The sequence below is a fragment of the Gymnoscopelus braueri genome (assembly GCF_963280865.1).
Source record: "Gymnoscopelus braueri genome assembly, chromosome: 11".
Classification (NCBI taxonomy): Eukaryota; Metazoa; Chordata; class Actinopteri; order Myctophiformes; family Myctophidae; genus Gymnoscopelus; species Gymnoscopelus braueri.
The window spans coordinates 46159956-46180205 of NC_137613.1; the positions used below are offsets into that span (position 1 = coordinate 46159956).

General features: G+C 41.4%; 1 protein-coding gene across 1 annotated transcript; it reads left to right on the forward strand.

Annotated features, from left to right (window-relative positions):
- Positions 1-516: 516 nt before the first annotated feature.
- Positions 517-6807, forward strand: gmnn (geminin DNA replication inhibitor). The gene is made up of 7 exons (XM_080442291.1): positions 517-565; positions 1557-1627; positions 3389-3490; positions 3966-4116; positions 4393-4475; positions 4858-4968; positions 5840-6807. The coding sequence occupies exons 2-7, from the start codon at positions 1574-1576 to the stop codon at positions 6167-6169; spliced, it is 831 nt and encodes a 276-aa protein (XP_080298417.1). The 5' UTR covers positions 517-565; positions 1557-1573; the 3' UTR covers positions 6170-6807.
- The last annotated feature ends 13443 nt before the right edge of the window (positions 6808-20250 follow it).

Here is a 20250-nt window from a genome sequence, read left to right on the forward strand (position 1 = left end):
GCCATGTCCGCTTATTATAAGTGACTTTGGGCTTCTTTTTCTGTGAAGTTGCTTGTAAATATTGGTTGTAGTTGCGTTGTTTTGGGCTTGTTTCTAAAGTGCAGTTGCTTATTTGGGCTTGTTTCACAATTTTAAAATTATTCTAACCAGTGGTTCTCAAATATTTTCATGTCAAGGACGGACCCCGAAATGAATATGTATCTAATATCCCCATCTGAAAAGGTTTGTGCCAGGGAGCCCAGCATACCAGATAATGTGTTGTTAGAATGTTTAAAAGTCTTCCAAAAATTCCACATTTTATTTCAAGAGTTTTTGAAAATGGCAAATCTACTTGTAGATCAGCTATTTTCAAATAGCCAAAATGTAGGTTTTAAGTGCTCATGTAATTGCTTCTTTTGGGCTTGTTTTCCTAGACGTGGTTGCTTATTTCTCTCACAAAATCTGGCAACACTGCTTTCTTGGTGAGCCACGTGACCTGTGGGGCGTACTTAAATGGCTGGTGGCGCGAGATCTAGTAGAGAACTAACAGGAAGGAACGCGGCTTGAAAACAAAGAACAAGAAACAGTAAGTAATCTGCTATTTACTATTCATTATGTGCCTCATAGTGATTGTTTTATGAGATCATGTAACGTTGTGCGGACGCACACACAGCTGGTACTAGAGCTATAAAACAAACGAGCGTTGTTTTGTGTGTCCACCGACTATAACGTCTCATTTTATAATTCCTGGTTTGTTTTCGTTGTAGTTCTATGGATCCGAGTCTGTTAAAGTGATTAACTGATCAATGCTGAAGGTGCGTTTGATCACTGACGTGTTCGAATGGTATCAATGCAATGCCAGTTACATTTGATTAGAACGGTGAATTCGTTCGACATCTAAGTTTGAGACCATGGACACCCGTTTTGATACGATTTACTATTGTCTGTAGTGTTTAACTCTTGAGTGTACAAATGGATCCTAAGGGGTCCATTTGTACACTCTCAGAGTTCCAGACAATGGTGTAGAGTTCCAGACAATGGTGTAAAAAGTAGCAAAGTACATTTACTCAAGTACTGTACTTAAGGACCACATTTAAATTTACTGGTGTATTTCCAATACTTTACTTGTACTCTACTACATCTAGAGGCAAATGTCCTTTTGACTATTTGAAAACTTAAGCTACTTTGTGGCTATACATTATTATATTATAAAACATGCATGAACCACTTTAGCCCTATTTTATACATGGGCTATTTTCAAATATTTGAGTACTTTTACTTTTGGTACTTAAGTATATTTTGATGCCAATACACTTGTACTTTTACTCAAGTATTTTTTATTATTATTTTTTTAACACTGGCCTTTTACTTAAACGGTATTTTTGCATTGTGGTATTGCTACTTTTACTTAAGTAAAATACCTGAGTACTACTTCCACCACTGGTTACAGACCCATACACGTCCCTTTTGGACCCAACGTTGAAAGACTGTGGCTTAGAAAACTGCCTGAACTTCTATGTTGTCTATCTAGTCTTCTCAGCTACTCAAGTAATGTTACCGTTTGCTTTTCTCTTTAGGCTACTACTGAAAGAAAATGAGTGCCAACAAAACAACCAAACAGGGGGCCAGGTCCTCAGAGAATATCAAGGTAAAGATTGTCCCCCCCCTCCCTTCCCCCTACACCTGATTCGAAAGCCGGTGCCCCCTAACATGTAGAGGGAAAGGCACATTAACCCTGGCACCTCTGTTTTATGAAACATTTTCAAGACTGGCAGATCTACAAGCTAACGTGTTGCGTTGCAACATGTCGTGAGCTTGTAGATTCCCTGTTTTCAAATGGGTTAAGTGTAAAACAAGGTTTATGTGGTTAACTATCTGATCACTCTTCTGGGTCTGGTGTTATACTATGAAGTTATTACCTCTCTGGTCAGTTAGAATCTTGGCGTCTTCCCTGGCCTGGAGCCCACTTTTAGAACCTCCAGATAAGGGGTGTAATCAGCCAAGTAACTGAAATCATGTGTGTGTGTTCATGGTCCAGCACTTCTTATTTCACTGTCTATGGTACAAATCACGCACTACCACTTTTCAATAGAGCTGACCTATACAGTATCGCTTTGGCCAGTTTATGGGCCGTTGTTTGTTTTTGGACAATGTCATCTTTTGAATAGTCGTAAAATGTTCAGTTTTTTAATCAAAAAGTATTGGAGCTTTATTTTGTGCGCAAGTTAAATGTTCACTAAATCCAGTCTTAAGTTGAACTTGTTTGTTCAAAACATTCATGGTAATGGGTGGTGTAGGACTCCAAATCTGAGTCGTCTGGAACCCAAAAATCTGGCATCGGTCTGCCTCGTACTGTTCTTACAGTTGACCTGTGTCACTGTCTTGTTTGCTCTGGCTCGACCCCAGATTTTCCACATGAAATGGCCTGTCTGGGGATAAAATGGCTTAATTCTTGAATATTGAGAAGGGTCAATCTTTGTATTTTGATAGCAAGTTTATCTTGCGTTACATTCCAAGTAGCATTATGTAAAAAAATGTACTTCCTGAGGCATGCGGACACCTTCTTGTTTTGTTTATCGTAGGTGGCTCCTGTGTGCTCATAATGGGCTAAATCAACATTTATCATAGAATTCCTTTAGGTCTGGTTCAGACAGAGCCACAGGTCTGTAATGATCACCGAATGTGACACCACCAGTGTTCATTTAAACGCGCAGGTTGTGTTTTGACCGCCGCCAAACATTAACTAACCTGACCGTTGTCTGTAATGGGCTGTGGGGGAGAGCACTTTCCCACGATCATTACCAACGTGCACGCGAGGTAGGTGCAAGGTCCCGACGCGGCCGCGCACCGTGGGAATCGACACGGCCTGCTTGTTGTCATGCATTCAGCCCAGCCCCTTTCCCCCCTGTCAACAGAGTTCCCCCCCCACCCCCTCATTGTACTTTAGTTGCGTGGTGGTTTCTTGCACTGAAACTAGGCAATCTACAAGCTCGCATTGTGTCTCAGCGCGATACCGATGTGAGCTTGTAGATCACCTATTTTCAGTGAGCGACACTGGCGCACAGCTAAGTACAAATCGGGCTTCACTCCCAGGAGTGACAGTGTAACTAGAGTAAGGGCTGTAAAGTGGTACTAAGCCGCGGTGAATGAGCTGTGAAGGCGCGCTGCTGATTGTCCTGCGCGTTTTTCCCACGGGACTGAACCGTAATAGCTTCTCAAGACCCAGACGAGGAGGGTGGGGGCGAGGGTCACACACAGCTTGTGTTTTTTTTGGCAAGCTCTTGTGTTTTAGTTCACACTGGGAGGAACCAAATGTACTTTACCACTGACCTGTGGAGGCAATCGACTTCAAGTCGAGATGTGCAGTAGCGCACATTTTTAACTGGAGCTTTTTTGCCTCGTCTTCCAGAGCTTTTTCTCACCATCTAGCCAGGCGATGGGAGCCGCAAGGAAAACCCTGCAGGTCCTGCAGCCCTCAGCCTCCGGCCCAAACGTGGGCAAGTCACACCAGGTACTGTATGCTCAAGGCCTTTGGCTTTGCTGTTGTAATGATGTCTTATCTGGTGTTTTAATAGATCTATATTCTGAGGAGAATTCAGTTGGTTTATTAACGGGGGGTCTCCCCATTCCTCCAGCACTTTACATTCTCAGGTCAGGAATTGGAAGTGTCAAAACAAAATGAGGGTTGATAAATGAGTTCTCTCCTGATGGGACAAAATTGGTAACCTGAAATGTTTTCTGTTGGAGACTATTGTACAGAACAAACGCACTGTAGCAATTATTACTATCAGAATATAGAGCTTTAACTTTTTAACGAGACTCCGCTCAAGAACTTTAACTTTTTAACAACTTTGTTAACCAAAATATCATAGCGCCTAAAAAAAAAAAAAAACAACTTGCTAGCCTATAATTGAAAGCACTTCAAATGTATCTGGATTGCAATGTTGTGCGTGGATTGCAATGTTGTGCGTTCTCTCTCGCCTCAGAAGGACAAAGTCATCCCCAAAAGGAAACAGTGGGGTTCTGACCTGGCGACTGGCTCCAAAAGGACGAAGGCTGAAGTCAAATCCACCCAGACGGAGAGCGAGTGTCTGCCAGACGGCGTCTCAGCCGAGGCTTACATGCTCATGGTCAAAGGTGGGTTTCAGTTCTGGTAGCCACCAACTCCCTATTGAATTGATGATCACATCAGCCCCAGTCAAAGCTTATTGTGACTTATCTTATCTCCCTTAATCATTGAACCCAAGCATTGCTATTTTGGCACGAACATTCAGTAAAAATGGCAGATCTACAAGCTTGTAGATCTGCAGTTTTTGTTTTGGGACACACACAAAGTATAGAACCCTGGAGGACCCCAGTCAAAGTATATAGGTTGTTAAACCCCTTGTTCATTGAGTGACTACTATCTTTCAGAGACCCCTCCCTCCGCTTACTGGAAAGAGGTAGCCGAGGAGAGACGCAAGGCCCTGTACAACGTTCTGCAGGAGAACGAGAAGGTGGGTTAATCGCTGAGAGCTCTGAACTAATGTTTAGCCGTCAGTCCAGCCTGTTCCCACGCTGACTGAATCATCCATTTGAGTGGATTTCACTTTCTTGAGTGAGAAAACGCTGAATCTGTAGCCTTCATCACAAACTGCTTTTTCAGCTTCACTATCGTGTGTGTGTGTATATATATAAAAAACACACGATCGGCTAAAACCCGTTAATTTTGATATCTGTTCATTCCGATATTGCATTCTTATTGCTGATACCGATTTTAAATGTTTATTATGAACTGTGCATACCCAATTCCGCAGTAACTGTATTTCAGTACATGACTTTTGTATCTGTCGGCCACTTCGCATCAGTCACCATGCTTCTCCTTGTCTCCTAAAACAGTTGCACAAAGACATCGAGGCCAAGGATGAGCGTATCACCCAGCTGCAGAGCGAGAACGAGGAGCTGCATGAACTGGCCCAGCATGTCCAGTACATGTCTGATATGATCGAGGTATAAATGTTCAGTCATGTTTCTTTTATTGATTGAGGGCTTTCAATGACCACTGGCATCACTGAATTTTGATACCAGACGGCCATATTCCCATATTCTTTAAAAAAAATTTTATCTCTTGTAGGTTACTAAAACATTTTTGGAAAAGTGTAGGGGAAAAATGATTAATTCACCTCCTAGATCACTTATACTGTAAACCCTGAGTATCTCTGGGAGTTAATGAGTGGACCAGAAACTGCTTCTAGCATGGAAAGCGGAAGAGATTTGATATTAAAGGACATGAATAGCCTTTAGTAAGGTGCAAAGTTAACGCATTAGAGGGAAAAACTCAAAGCTATTTATAGAGTAATGTGGTCAGTGCTGTAAATCGTCTGTAACCTCATGTGTCCAAAACGTCTACTTTTCAGGATTCACACACACAAATCAACACAAAAATGGCAAAAGTAGCAGATCTACAAGCTCAAAACACGTTGCTTTGTGCCTTGTTTCGAGCTTGTCCATCTGCTACTTATGCTTTAGTGTGACGTGTGACGCTGTATGAGTAACTTGGGCATTAATGTACAAAAACACAAAGTTAAAATATGGAGAGAAGAGGTTTCTATCCGACGGTAACAAAATGTAAAATGACATATAGTGACACCAATATGGTCCTTAAGTGGATTTATGTAGGTGTAACCATGATGTGCTGTAAACTCCATCTTAGGTGTTTTGCTTTATTTATGCTTAGTTGCGCGTTGTGCCGCGCACTGAAAATGGCCGATCTACAAGCTCAAAACGCGATCGGCAACTTTCGCTGTGTGGCACTACGTACGACACAGAATAATATCACGCTTTAGAGTATGCGCTTGCTAACGTGTGACTGTCTTTTTAGAGGCTGACCGGGTCAGGTCCAGACAACCTGGAGCAGCTGAGAGACATGGCCCTGGACATCGAGTGTGACGATGACGAGGCTGAATCTAGTCTCAGTGACGACGGGGAGGGTGATGCTGACTCTAGCCTGGCTAGGGATTATGACGCTGAAATTAGCCTTGATGGGGAGGACGCTGAATCTAGCCTTGATGGGGAGGACGCTGAATCTAGCCTTGTTGGGGATGATGATGCTGAATCTAGCCTTGATGGAGAGGAGGATGAGACTGAATGTGGTTCCAGCGACGATGAAGAGGCCTCGGACCAGGACCCAGCTGAACCGTCAGGACAGTAAAAACCACCCGGCCACCGTCATTTGTTTTGTGAGACTTAATGCTGTTTTAAGATCCCGGCTGCAAGTTCCCTCTTGCCTTTTTTCCCCTTTTTTTTGGAAGACACTTTAACAGCTTTAAGTTTTAACTCTCAATGACACTTTGGTGTGTGTAGAGTTTTGGTTGTGTAGTTGCCTTGCCACGATGTTTACTCCAAATGTGGTGAGAGGTCATTAGTTGGTCATCATCCTTCAACATTGTTGCTCTGATAATCCTAAATCTAGTCTATAATTGACATTGCATAGTGAAACGGCTCTCAAAATCATTCTTTTAGCATAAACGAAGACGTTTCTGCCAATATAACATCAGAAAGCGATGGCTTTTCTTCTTAACCCATTTAGAACTGGGGCTGATTCTAAAAACGCCTTCTAAATCCTGACTTAAGTTTTCTGCAACAACTACACACATGGGTGTAGTTTTTATTTGTATATATAATATTACGGCGTAGGTTTCTTGATGTCTACTGGCAGAATCTGCTTGTTTGTGTTGAGAGTGACTTAGAGAGCTGTTTCACTCACTGCTGTCCCAGGTCAATGGTGAGACTTATTTTTGGATTATTGGTTTCTAATCAACCAACTATTGAAGATGCTAAACCAAAATGTGCACCATGGCAAGGTAACGACACAACACCAAACGTCAATGTGCCTTTAAGGGGAAAGGGAGCGGTTCTAGAATAAAGTCCTGTATGTTGTTTGAAGAGCAGTTTACTCTCTCCATGATTGGTCCCATGTTCTCTCTGAACCTCCATTGTCACACGCTGTAGCTCATCTTTCCCTTGCGAGGACTTGACTCGCCATTCCTCCTCGGCGGAGACGCTTGAGCCTCCGTCCCTGACGCTGCAGGTTTGGAAATTTATGGTCCATATATGGACTGTTAATCTTCAGGTCCTGAATCTGTTGCACGTCTCGAATATCTTGTTCTCTAGCCTGGAACAGGGGAGCTCTCCATCTTCTGCCAGCACATGGACTTTGTCCTCCGTATGGTTCTGAATCTGCCTGCCCTTTTGAACTGAGCAGGTGGATTCAGGAGCATGTGTGAGTGTACACGTAATTTCTTTGTTTCCAGCGCTTGTAGTGGCTTCTCCAGCTGAGGGTGCACTCTTCATTAAAGCAGGAAACCAGCCCTGTCCAAAACCTCTCTCTCTCGCAGCTGGTAACCAGCTCTCTCTCTCTCTCAGCTGGTAACCAGCTCTCTCTCCAGGCCATCCCGAGGACAATCAAATTTGAGATCTGTCAACTATTTCTGTTCCCCACCCCCCGGCCACACTTCTCTTTTTTTAATTTTTATTTATTACCGTATATAAACAGTTTAGCCAGTTTTGTGGACATTTCCAAAATGTACAGCCTGATTCATACAAAGATTCTATGTAAAACCTGAGCCATACATTGTCTGTCACAACGTCGTGGAATTCTTTAGATGTAAATTTAGTTAAGGGTGGCTTCTTTAAAGTTGGCTTGTTCTCCTCGACTTAGTCCGCTCATCGAACACAGCCGACCTACAATCACACACAGCGTGTCGTCGTAACGCATTGTGGGCTGGGCTTGTAGGTCGCGTTTCGCCGTCGTGCAGACGGGGCATAAATCAGGCTTAAGACTGAACGAGTTTATTTTGTTGCCATGTGGTGTTTTAATAACTACTGCAGTGCAGTTTTATTGCACTCTTATGTACATATGATTTGAAGTTGTGTACAATAAACATTTTCAAACTTGCATTGTTCATTTTCTTGGTTTGTGTAGGAAATGCTTTTTTCCCACTGCCTCTGGTGTTGGTTCACTTCAGATTCACACTTATGTCTTTTGTAAAATATCTACATTTCAATACAGCAATCCATTATTAAAAAGTACATTTACTTAAAGCATGCACTTTTGAATACTATAGAGCACTGTATCCCTACAGTGAGTTGGGACCCATGTTTTGTGTTGCCGACTAATATTTGTGTCACAAGTAAATTTCCCCTTATTTCGTTTCCTACATTTAATAAAAAATATGTATATTATTCAATTAAACACTTTCACAATTGACTTTCCATTTAAAAACAAGTGAGAATGGCTCTGCTAGCTCACAACGTGGTGCGCCACTTGTACGTCTGCTATTTTTCACTAGTTTCGGTCCCAGGCAAACGTCTAATTTCTCGAGTCTTGAGCTAAAAACTTTTGGGAACCACTGCTTGGAGCATAAAGGCAAGTATGTGAGTACAGATTTGACTGAGCAACTTTAACTTGGGAGTAATATTTGACCAGGAGTATTTATACAGCTGCTGGGGTTGAGTAATTTGACCACAAATGGGTGCATGAGATGCAGTTGTGTTGCACTGACTAGCCTTATAGTGGATGTTGGTGCAGACATGTCTGGAAACTAGCACATAGACAACTTACATGAAGTTCTGTTTTCATCCAGTAGAGTGTACCAGTGAGCCAATAATACAATTGCATCCAGCCAGACCCCATTTTACAGTCTAAAGTGCATTTTTTTTATTTTCAGGTGGTCCCAAGTAAATTATTTGATATTTAATCTTTATTTTAATCTTTATTACATGTACAAGTATATAGCAGTACACTATGTACAAGAGTTATCTCTATAAAGTACAGACTGTAAAGGAATTTTGGCCCAAATAACAGACTATATCAGATCAATCTAAAGTATGCAGTGTGAAAACGTTTTTTACTTACAAGTATTAATACTGCAATGTAGAAACACTGTTACAAGTAAAAGTCTGGTATTCAAAATGGACTTGCGTAAAAGTACAAAAGTAGTTTTCAAAATAAACATCTTTTGAAAATGGCAACTACAAGCTGCACTCGAGAGCTTGTAGATTGGCTATTTTCCACAAGTTTCCTAGGGGTTGTGGGCATCACTTCCTGTTGGTGTCATTGGATTTCATTGGATTTGATTGGATGAAATTGACAGGAAGTGATGCCCACAACACCCTAGGAAACTTGTGGATAGGGCTGAAGTGGTTAATATATGTTTTGTAATCAAAATCTACAAAAGCAACTAGTGACTAAGGTTATCAAATAATTGAAGTGGAGTATCTGTGGATAGTGGAGTAGAAGTAAAAGTACAGACGTTTTTAAATACTCAAGTAAAGTAAAAAATACCTCAATTGTACTGAAGTACAGTACAATAAAAAATTGAAATAAAATGTTTTACATAATTAAGCCCATCCTCGCAGTATAATCTCTTGAGGGAGGGGAGTTGACACAGATAAATCACACAGGGGAAGGACCAATGAGGGGATAATGTAAAAGTATATTGTTTATATTCAAATGTGTATTAGTAAATTGTTTCAAATGTAGAGGGCTTGTTTCTAAAGTGTAGTTGCTTATTTGGGCTTGCTTCCAAATGTTGTTTAAACCAGTGGTTCTCAAACATTTTCAAGGACCTCCAAATTAATATATATTTGAAGACCCAACCTTCTGAAAATATTTTGTGCCAGAGACCCCCACACAAGATTTTGTTTATTTGAAAATATTCCTGATTTTTCTTTGAAAATAGCAGATCTTCAAGCTCACAACGCGTCGCATCACCACGCATTGTGAGCTTGTAGATCGGCTATTTTCAAATAGCCAATGAATATATCGGTTATACAACTATATCCTAATTAATAAATGATAATTACAGTATATGATGTGTATGTATTTACACTGGGCCTGAAATACTTACAAATGTAACAATCCTTGTTATTTTTCTTCTTTTTGGGCGGTGTAGCCGCCCCTATAAGTGGGGTTGGGACACCTCATTAATCACCCTTCGCTCATTAGTACACCCCTAGCTGTACTGTGATTGGCTGACTCTATTGGCTGACTCTATTCAGCACTGTGATTGGCTAGCGAGACACATGATGACATTAATAACCTATAAATAGGACTATGCACTTCAAAAAATCATTTAAAAAAAAAGTGAGCTTCCATCACTATGATGACCACTGTGATGACCACACCGCCCACTTCACACTGGGTGTGATTTATTTTAAATATAATTACATTAATTGTAAGAAATTAGATTTATTTATTACATAGAATTTTGTGAAGCAATAATCAACAATGCAAATATATAAATATACGCTGCACATCCTATCGATATAATGTACGAGTGTATTATAGTATTTTAAAGGAAATTAAGTGAAACGTGACAAAGGCCGGTTGCTTCATGGAGTTGGTCCATGGGGTCAAAGTTGAAGCCAATTGAGTTCACCATACCAGCTGCAATCAACCATCTCGGCAGAAGTTCGACAGCAAAATGGACGAGCTAAAGTTGATAGCGGTTTAGCGGAGGTATCAAAATGATATGATCTGAGTCATCCTTTCTATTATGACAACATGAAAAAAAAGAAGATATCTGGAGCAGTGGTTCTCAAATTTTTTCATGTCAAGGACCCCCAACTTGACACTTATTAGCCCGTGGCCCCCATTTAAAAAATATGCCAGGCCCCATAAGAGAAGACTTTTACGGCTCTAGCAGTGATTCTCAACCATTTTAAATTCAAGGACCCCCAGACATGCAGTAGACTGACAGTGCAATTTATATTGTAAAATCAATGTAGATGTAACTCTGAGAGTGTACAAATGGAACCAAATGGACCCATTAGGGTCCATTTCGTTCCATTTGTACACTCTCAGAGTTAAAGACCCTTAAGGGTCCATTTGGTTCCTAAATATCCATCATTTAGCTGGGGACCCCCTGGAACTCCCTTAAGGATCCCTGGGGGTCCCCGGACTCCACTTTGAGAACCACTGATCTGGAGAAAGATCTCAGCAGCAGTTGGAGCTTCAGATGAGTGTTTTTTTTACAGAACATAATATGATGATGGAGACAAAAAACAACAGGCATACTAGTTTAAGCTAGGCCTAAAATTCAGATTTGGAAACCATATGATTAACCATAGTCTATAATGTATATCTATTCGATTCTGCATTTGAAATTTGTTATTAAGGACAGATTAGGGAGGCAAGGTTGAAAATATCTGTCAGGCGGGGTTTTCTGTTGGTTCACTAGAGTGAAACAGTGTTGGGAGCAACATAGTTTTCTGACCACACTCACAAGAAAATAAGTTGTACTGTTAAGTAAAGGACCTTTGTCAGCTGTCTGAAGACTTATTTTGTGCATCAAGCTGATTGCCAGGAACTGCTACACAGAAGTGTGTAAATCTAACAGGGAAAATTTAAGATTGCCACTTCAACCATGATGAATACTGGTTGTCCTAAACATACTAAATATACCTACATGAAGTAGTGATGCTTTGCACGTGTTTTCAATTAGTCATTTTGTCATACCGAACGGTATAGTGTTTACAACAAACTACTTTTGGTCACGTTGTTAATTCTGTTGTAGACATGCTGAGGCTTGGGTGTTACACCACAATAAGTGACTGACCAGAGAGTTGACTGTATTCTCACCAGGTACATATTGTATTATGTAATTGTATTTGTATTGTGTAGTATTTTATTGTATGTAGTCCAATGATTGTTAGAATAGGCCAGTCTAAATGAGATTTGCCCAAGACGTGCTGATCGGGTATTACACCAGAATAAACTGTCAACAAAGAGAGAAGTGGTCTGGAACTTCATTAATCCACAACACAACGCAGATCAAATGTTACATATTTGTAGATCTGCTATTTTTGGCGAAGACATTTTGTTGTAGTTGGAAAAAGAACCCCCCAAAAGTACAGTGCAACTCAGGTCCATTTGAGTAAGTACAGAGGGACTAAGTGGTTTAACTGAAGTGATATTGATCAATTCCAAAATCACTAGCCATTAGGCCTACAGACTGATTAGCCCCCTCAGAAAGGGTTGCTCCGACATGTCATTGTTCCGACATTACTAACCCTATCCCTAATCCTAACCCTAACCGCATGCGGAATCCACGTAGTCGGAGTAGTGGATGTCGGACTTATGAGCAGTCACCCTCAGAAAGAACTGCTCCAGCTCTTGCTCTACAGAGCCAATACCAAGGATCCCTAAATTGATATACATTTTGCAGCGGACCCCCATCTGAAAATGTTTTGTGCCAGGGACCCCCAGAAGCAAAGATTTGAGTTAAAAATGTTCGCTTTAAAAATATTTATATATTCAAAGATATGCACACATATTCAAGATTTTTCAAAAATAGCAGATCTACAAGCTCATACCGTGGCACTCGGTGCGACACAAATGATTGTGACGCTACGTTAACTAATTTTGCTGGGGACCTCCTGGTAACCCCCCAAGGACCACTGGTGGTTCCCGGACAACTAGTTGAGAACCACTGCTGTAGAGGGCATCAGAGTTGTTAGACCAGTCCAGTAACTTGTTCAGGGGCACTCTCAGTTTTTGATTGATTGATTGAATACTTTATTAGACAGAAATGTAAACAGCACGAGGTACAGTCAGACATTTAGGCTAAAAGGATAACACAAGAAAGTACTAGGGACTTGTTTCCATTGTGGTCCTATGTATTCAATTCATCAACATGGCATAAAAATAACACAAAAAAATACATATCAACACATATAATTGTCGCTCCCTCTAGTATTGTGGTTGTGGGTGTCACTCACTTTGGAGAAGTAGTAACTTGTAGTTGTCCACAATCTCCCCCACCTCCCTGTATGTGATGCTTGTGACCGGCAGTGGTGTAAGGTAACTAAGTACATTTACTCAAGCTTACACTAAATTAAATTGAATTAAAACACTGTAGGCCCCAAGGGAACCACGTATCTGCCTTATTTTCCTATTCATACCAAGGGCTTGGAGAATACATGCTTTCATTCTATGACTGTTGATTCATTTTCACTGCATGCATACTCTTTTATTTTAATCCCAGCATGTGACATTTTGTGTGAAATAATCATCTGTTGACATTAAGAAGTGATATGTCCATCATCAGTGAAACAGAACGGCTGGGGTGTTCCTACCATAGATATAGAAACCTAGATACCTCATTGGCCTCTGCAGTTCATTGGAGCGACCTGTATTGCTCTGGCGGCCGCCATAGGAGGCAATTAAGCTGCCACTCAAAGTGACTACTGGCCAGTGGCCAATCACAGTGCGTTGACTACTGGCCAATCACAGCGCGTCTAACTGACTAGTTGCTGCGCGGCTGCCTCTTAAAGGGTTAAAGGGGAATTTTGGACCACGGTTTTCTTACCTTTTCTATGATGTTATATCTTAGGATGAATGGTACAGTAGAAATATTTCATAACTCCATCTCGGGTCCCCAATTGGGGAGAGAAAGCGGGCCCAAAGAACACCTGGCGAAGGAAAGTGATGATGGAGCTGAAGGAGATGGGTCTTTCCTGGGACGAAGCGCAGGCCAAAGCACGAGACAGGGTTCAGTGGCAGTGTATGATTGCGGCCTTATGCCCCAACCGGGACGAAGAGGATAAGTAATCCCGGGTCCGCCACAGCTTCAAACGCGCGCCAATAGGCCTTGCGCTTGATCACGTATTTTAATAGCTTTTTTTGTATTATTATTTTTAGATCTGACGTTCATAGTGACAGAACAGTTTTGAATGCGCCCCACCGGAAGTCTCGCTAGACAAGATTGAAATCTCGAGATTTCAATCTCTTCTAGCGAGAAAAATTATGGGGCGCATTCAAGACAATCACGTGCATAGTGTTCTGTCACTATGAACGTCAGATCTCACAAAAAAATGTAAAGCTATTCAAATACGTGATCTAGCGCAAGGCCTATTGGCGCACGTTTTAAGCTGTGGCGGACCCGGGATGGAGTTATGAATTGTTTCTACTGTACCATTCATCCTAAGATATCATAGAAAAGGTAAGAAAACCGTGATCCAAAATTCCCCTTTAAGGGCTGGGTTACAAAAAGACCCGCCCCCACCTCCCTCTGATTGGCGCACGCGGAAGTTTGCCTTCTCTAAAATGGCACACGAAATACAGATGCCTCAGGGCCGGAAGAGTCGTCTACCTTTATATGTCTATGGTTGAGTGCTTGTAGATCTGTTGTTTTTGACAAATGTTGACACATTTTAGGAATAGGCACATAGTAGTGATGCGCCACGGAACCGAACCCGCCCCAACCCACCCCGCAAAACGATATATAAATCAACGACTCTGCCCGCCCTGTGACCCGCGGTGAAAAAAAAAAAAGATACTCACACTACTGAGTGAGTGTGAGTGAACTGCTGCGCGACACCGTAGGCTACATCGCACATCAGTATAAACAAATTAATATATATTTTGGCCTTTACATCTCATTCAACCTTAATATGCAAAAACAGCTTGTGTTTAGTTGTCTCCGCCAGGCTGAAAGGCATGGCGAGAGAGTATGTTTTACCCCCTGTCCGTCCGTCCGTGTCTCCATCCGTCTGGGAAAAGCTAATATCCGGCACCGTTGGCCCGGTCGCTCCGAAACTGTGCACACACACTGGATGCCAATTCAGAACCTCTGCCCCATATTTTTCACATGGGCCTGTTATAGCTCCACCAGGAGGCCGATTTGTGCAAAACCCACTATTTGATATTACTCCTACAGATTTTACCTAAACATCACGCGAATTGGTACACAGTATCTCTATAGTCCTGTGATCAAGACGGATCTATCTATATATTTCATATTCCATCCTGATTGGCTAAGGTTGGCTTCCAAAGTTTGCAGGATTGATCCGTTTTGAACAAAATGTCTCAAATCATCAACGCAGCGTGCGTTTTCCGTGAAAATTTGCGCGCACATTCCCACTAGGCCGAGGAAGAAATGCCACCCTTTTCACAGTGACCTGTTATAGCGCCACCACCAGGTCTAATTTAGCAAAACACATTTTTGCAACAAAATGCCTCAAATCATGAATGCATGCACATTCCCACTAGGCAGAGGAAGACATGCCACCCTTTTCACATTGGCCTATTATAGCGCCACCAGGAGGCCATAATAACCTACCTGACCTGGCGGAGACCTGTGTTCCGAGGAGCACTTTTTCTAGTTTTGTTAATGTTAAACATGAATGATGGCGCAAGGGAGGTTGATTACTTGCCTTAGAGGTTGGGGGAGGTTGATTGCTTGCTTGTATAATATCCACGACCCATACAAGTTCTGGTTTTGACGGGCTTTATTATCATCAAGTGGGTCCGGCTTGGTTCAGATTCTATCACTTTGGGACCCCGGTTCTGTTTATCATTACACCCGAGTGAACCACCCGTACGCAGCGCTGATTAGGTGACGCAGCTGTGTAAAGCTTCATTTGTGCTTTGCCGTATGGTGATGTTGTTGCGTATCGGAAATAGCAGAAAAGCCCACAACGCGGCGCGTTGCGACATGTTGTGAGCTTGTAGGTCTTATATTTTCAACGTGCAACACCATGGTATGAAGAATGGGCTGATCTATCGGATAACTGCAGCACTGAGACACAGCAGCACCATCAGGCTGTCGGGAATTAACCCACACTGACATTGTCAGATCATGATAAAAACTTTAAATAATTATGATGTTTTTTTGTTTTTTTAAAGATATTTTTGGGGGCTTTTCTGCCTTTTATTTGAGGGGAAAGTAGGCAGGAGATGGGGAGAGACATGCAGTAAAGATCGTCGGGATCGGGACTTGAACCCACAATGCACTGTCAGTCTACTTTAAAGCCTAGGTGCCCGGACCGCCAAACCACGGTCAAGGCCATTTTCACTACTTCTTAAAAGCATTTGTCTCCCTCTAAGCAATTTCTTTTCTTTAATGGGATTCTTTTGAAAAACATTATAATTTGTTTTCAACCACCTCTTCACCACACTAACATGTCAATATGGTGACAGAACAACCACCTCTTCACCACACTAACATGTCAATATGGTGAAAGAACAACCACCTCTTCACCACACTAACATGTCAATATGGTGACACAACAACCACCTCTTCACCACACTAAGATGGCAGCAGGGTTGTCAATATCATGACATCTTAATTGTCACACAAATAATCGCGATTAACAAATTAATTGTGTTTTTTCCCCCACTTTTTTTGTCATTGAACATTGTAACATAAATGTGCTATTTCCGTTATTTTTTTTAAATGTTTGAATACGTATGAACATATTCCGACAGATATATCCAGATGAATAGAAACGATTCTGTCGACCATGCAAAATGAATGCAATTATGCGATTATGTAATAATGGTGACAGGCCTACATGTCAGAGGAAGAACAGGATCAGATCCTTCATCATGATAATGATATTTCATTGGTAACTTTAATCTGCCGCTGTCGCTGAAAGTTATATACTGTATTAAAGAAAGGCTAATTTAGTGACTACTTTATAATGGGGCCAAAAGGCCTGTCTTGAATTTTCAAGGAATTCCAAGAGATTGTCTTTCTTCGGGGGAAAGACATTGAGGGCCGTGCCCGTGTGTGTGCCTGTGTGTGTGTGTGTGTGTGTGTGTGTGTGTGTGTGTGTGTGTGTGTGTGTGTGTGTGTGTGTGTGTGTGTGTGTGTGTGTGTGTGTGTGTGTGTGTGTGTGTGTGTGTGCGTGCGTGCGTGCGTGCGTGCGTGCGTGCGTGCGTGCGTGCGTTCATAACTATTCATGTTTTATTTGTAATAGAGGTGTATAATCCACATTGACATAATTTTATCCTACAATTTTGCAAACAATCCCGGAGAATGCCACTTCTCAAGCCCCTGGAGGGTTTTAAAAAATTCTCATTCACATTTTACTGATCCTTTGTGTATAATTTTTAAATTCAGTTGTAAGTGAAAATAAACAAACAAACAAACAAACAAACAAACAAAGGTGTTTATGTGTTGCATTGGTAAGAGTGTGTCACTACATTGTCCAATTAAGTAGCTCACAGTGTGGTGTTGCTCAGTGGTAGGTGTTCTTCTCTCTTGTATGAATTCTATGGTGAAGTTTGAGATTACTGCTCCGGCTGAACCGTTTCCCACACTGGTCACAGTTGTAGGGCTTTTCTCCTGTATGAATTCTCTGGTGAAGCTTGAGATTAGCGTTTGTGGTGAACCCTTTACCACACTGGTCACAGTTGTAGGGCTTTTCTCCTGTATGAATTCTCTGGTGAAGCTTGAGATTAGCGTTTGTGGTGAACCCTTTACCACACTGGTCACAATGGTAGGGCTTCAACCCTGTGTGAATTCTCTGGTGTACTTTGAGATGACTGCTCTGGCTGAACTGTTTCCCACATTGGTCGCAGTGGTAGGGCTTATCTCCTGTATGAATTCTCTGGTGATATTTGAGACTATTGCTATGGCTGAAGCTTATCCCACACTGGTCACAGTGGTAGGGCTTCTCTGCTGCATGAATTCTCTGGTGTTCTTTGAGATGACCTCTCTGGCTGAACCGTTTCCCACACTGGTCACAGTAGTAGGGCTTCTCTCCTGTATGAATTATCTGGTGACATTTGAGATGAATGCTCTGGATGAATCGTTTCCCACACTGGTCACAGTAGTAGGGCTTCTCTCCTGTATGAATTCTCTGGTGACATTTGAGATGAATGCTCTGGATGAATCGTTTCCCACACTGGTCACAGTGGTAGGACTTCTTTCCTGTGTGAATTCTCTGGTGATGTTCTAGATGACTGTTTTTGCTGTAGACTGGTTTCGTCAGTGGTAGTTGGGCAGGAAAGACATCTTAGATGGAGAATGAGGAGAGGAAAGATCATAAAATGTTTTTAAATATCATGCAAGCTGTATTGTATTACCAACTGATAATGTTCTAAATTTAAAAGCATCTCACTACTTCTTTCTTAAGAGTTTCATAGTCTCTAACATGCACCATTTAATCAGTTAATACAGCACATTCTTTTATGCAGGGCATTTGGACAGCATATAGGGTTGCTATTATTTATTTAATATTTACTATCATATAAAATACCCCTACCACTTCACCAAATGACTTCAAGGAGAGGCGAGGTCTGGTACTCGTCTCAAACTTTTCAAGCTGCGACCCTACAAAATAATCATATTTGAACTGGGACCCCCCACCCTGACTTGGAATTGCAGGAGTTGAACCATTACATTTTGTTTTACTAGGTTCCACAGATGATATTGTGAAAATATTTTCACAATTCTCTTTCTTAGGTAACATTTCACAATTTGGCCAATGTTTGACCATGTTTTATAGTATAGTTTGCTGATTACTTTTGCCACAGTAATGTTCTTTAAAAAGTCCTTAAATTGTCACTTTCGAAATGTGCAGATACCCATTATATACACTTATTGCGAACGCGGAAGGAGGCGCGGCTTCGACCAAGTGGAGCTTACTATGTAACCGTGCTCGGGTTGTGTGTGTGTGTGTGTGTGTGTGTGTCTGCGTCTCTGTGTGCATGCACTGCCTGTGTGCAGCCGCCAGAGTGCGCCAGAGTGCAGGAATTTAGACAATGCTCTGATTAAAATGCACAACAGCCTGCAAAACACACACACACACACACACACACACACACACACACACACACACACACACACACACACACACACACACACACACAATGTCAATGTTCTCTCCCCATCACGGTGAAATAACACGGATTACAAGTCCGTAAATACACAATATTTTCGAGCTGCGTTCGCTTCCAGCGTTCGCGCGTCTTACTTGTACTGTACAGTATGTTGGTTTGTTTACTGTTGAGTGAGAAAACAATGTTGCGCTTTAGGCAAATCATCTGGGGAGGATGGTGGAGGATTTAGTTGAAGTGGCCCTTCAAGAAACGATGCCCTAGCACAGTGGTTCTCAACCTCTGGGTCATCAAAGTAATCAACAAAAAACTGGTCAAACATTGGCCAAATTGTCAAATAATATAAGAAAGAGGCAAAACTATTTAAAATAACCGATCTACAGTTGTGAGCTTGTAGATCTGCTATTTTCACAATATTTATCTGTGGAACCGAGTCAAACGAAATGTAATGCCTAAATTCCTACAGTACATTCCAAGTGCTTGTCAGGGTGTTTGGGTCCCCAGTTCAAATATGATTATTTTAGGGGTCACAGCCTGAAAAGGTGGAGAACCACTGCCCTAGCAGAAAATCACGGGCACCATCCATCCACCAACAACATCCATAAGCACAGAATTCCCTTCATGGGTCGAGTTGTCAAGGTTGTCAAGCACTCTAGATCATCTTCTGCTCCAGGGGCCCGTTTCACGAAACCTAGATAGCAGATTAAGCCGGGATTTATCGACTATCCTGGATGAATTTATCTTAAGAATCTAATAAGAATCAGTTTCATGAATCGGTTTCATGAAAGCTGAGTTATCTCGCCCGATAGATTTAGCCAGTTAACCTAGATATGTTTATCCATGACTCGGTTTCATGAAAGCAATGCCACACTAGTTATCATGGAAATGTGGCTGTGAAGTTAGCCTGCCAGGTTGAAATAATACTATTGCCTTTACTGTTCATTAAGCAGTCAATCTGAACACAAACCAATCAGTTTTTCCACACTTATTCAATTCTTATGTTTATGCTGCCTTATTTTTATTAGTCTGCATTAAAACATCATATAGGTGCACATTGGCATTAAAAGACTACTTAAGCCCTCTATACTATACTTCATTATAGAACGTCAAATAACGGAAATATATAGGCTGCACAACCTCATCATGACAGTTTGTGAGCTTGTAGATTGGCTATTAAAAATGTTTTGAAGAATTCAAAAAAATGCTATTAAACATTGTGACCATTATAATTTTTTATACTCATTATTTTTGAAGTCAGACTATGATAGACCATAGTTTACTGCTTATGGGTGATCTATTTTGCTAGGCCTAGGCTTATTTGTGGAATATATAACTTCATGCCACAATCACTGGAGTTAGGCTACGCACAGGAATCTATCTATCTATCAATGTCATTATACCAGTGAGATTTTTATTTTCACTGCTGAGTTGTGGATTAGCTTCTGTCAGATTATTTCCTGGACTATGGATTATTAATCTATCCTGAGGAGTTATTGGAACATCTTTTGTTTGTTTGGATTGATTTATGAACATGTGGAGTGGGGACACAAATGGATGCATAGGTGTACAGTAAGTACAATATTATGCGTTGTGGAGATGTCACTTGAATTTAATTACTGAGCATGTCGGAGTGATCTATTCAAATTTATACAAAACTAGGC

Coding starts and splice junctions, on each gene's coding strand:
- gmnn (XM_080442291.1), top strand. CDS start 1,574: ATGAGTGCCAACAAAACAACCAAACAGGGGGCCAGGTCCTCAGAGAAT. Junction 1,628..3,388: donor GGTCCTCAGAGAATATCAAG/GTAAAGATTGTC, acceptor CTCGTCTTCCAG/AGCTTTTTCTCACCATCTAG. Junction 4,117..4,392: donor TTACATGCTCATGGTCAAAG/GTGGGTTTCAGT, acceptor ACTATCTTTCAG/AGACCCCTCCCTCCGCTTAC.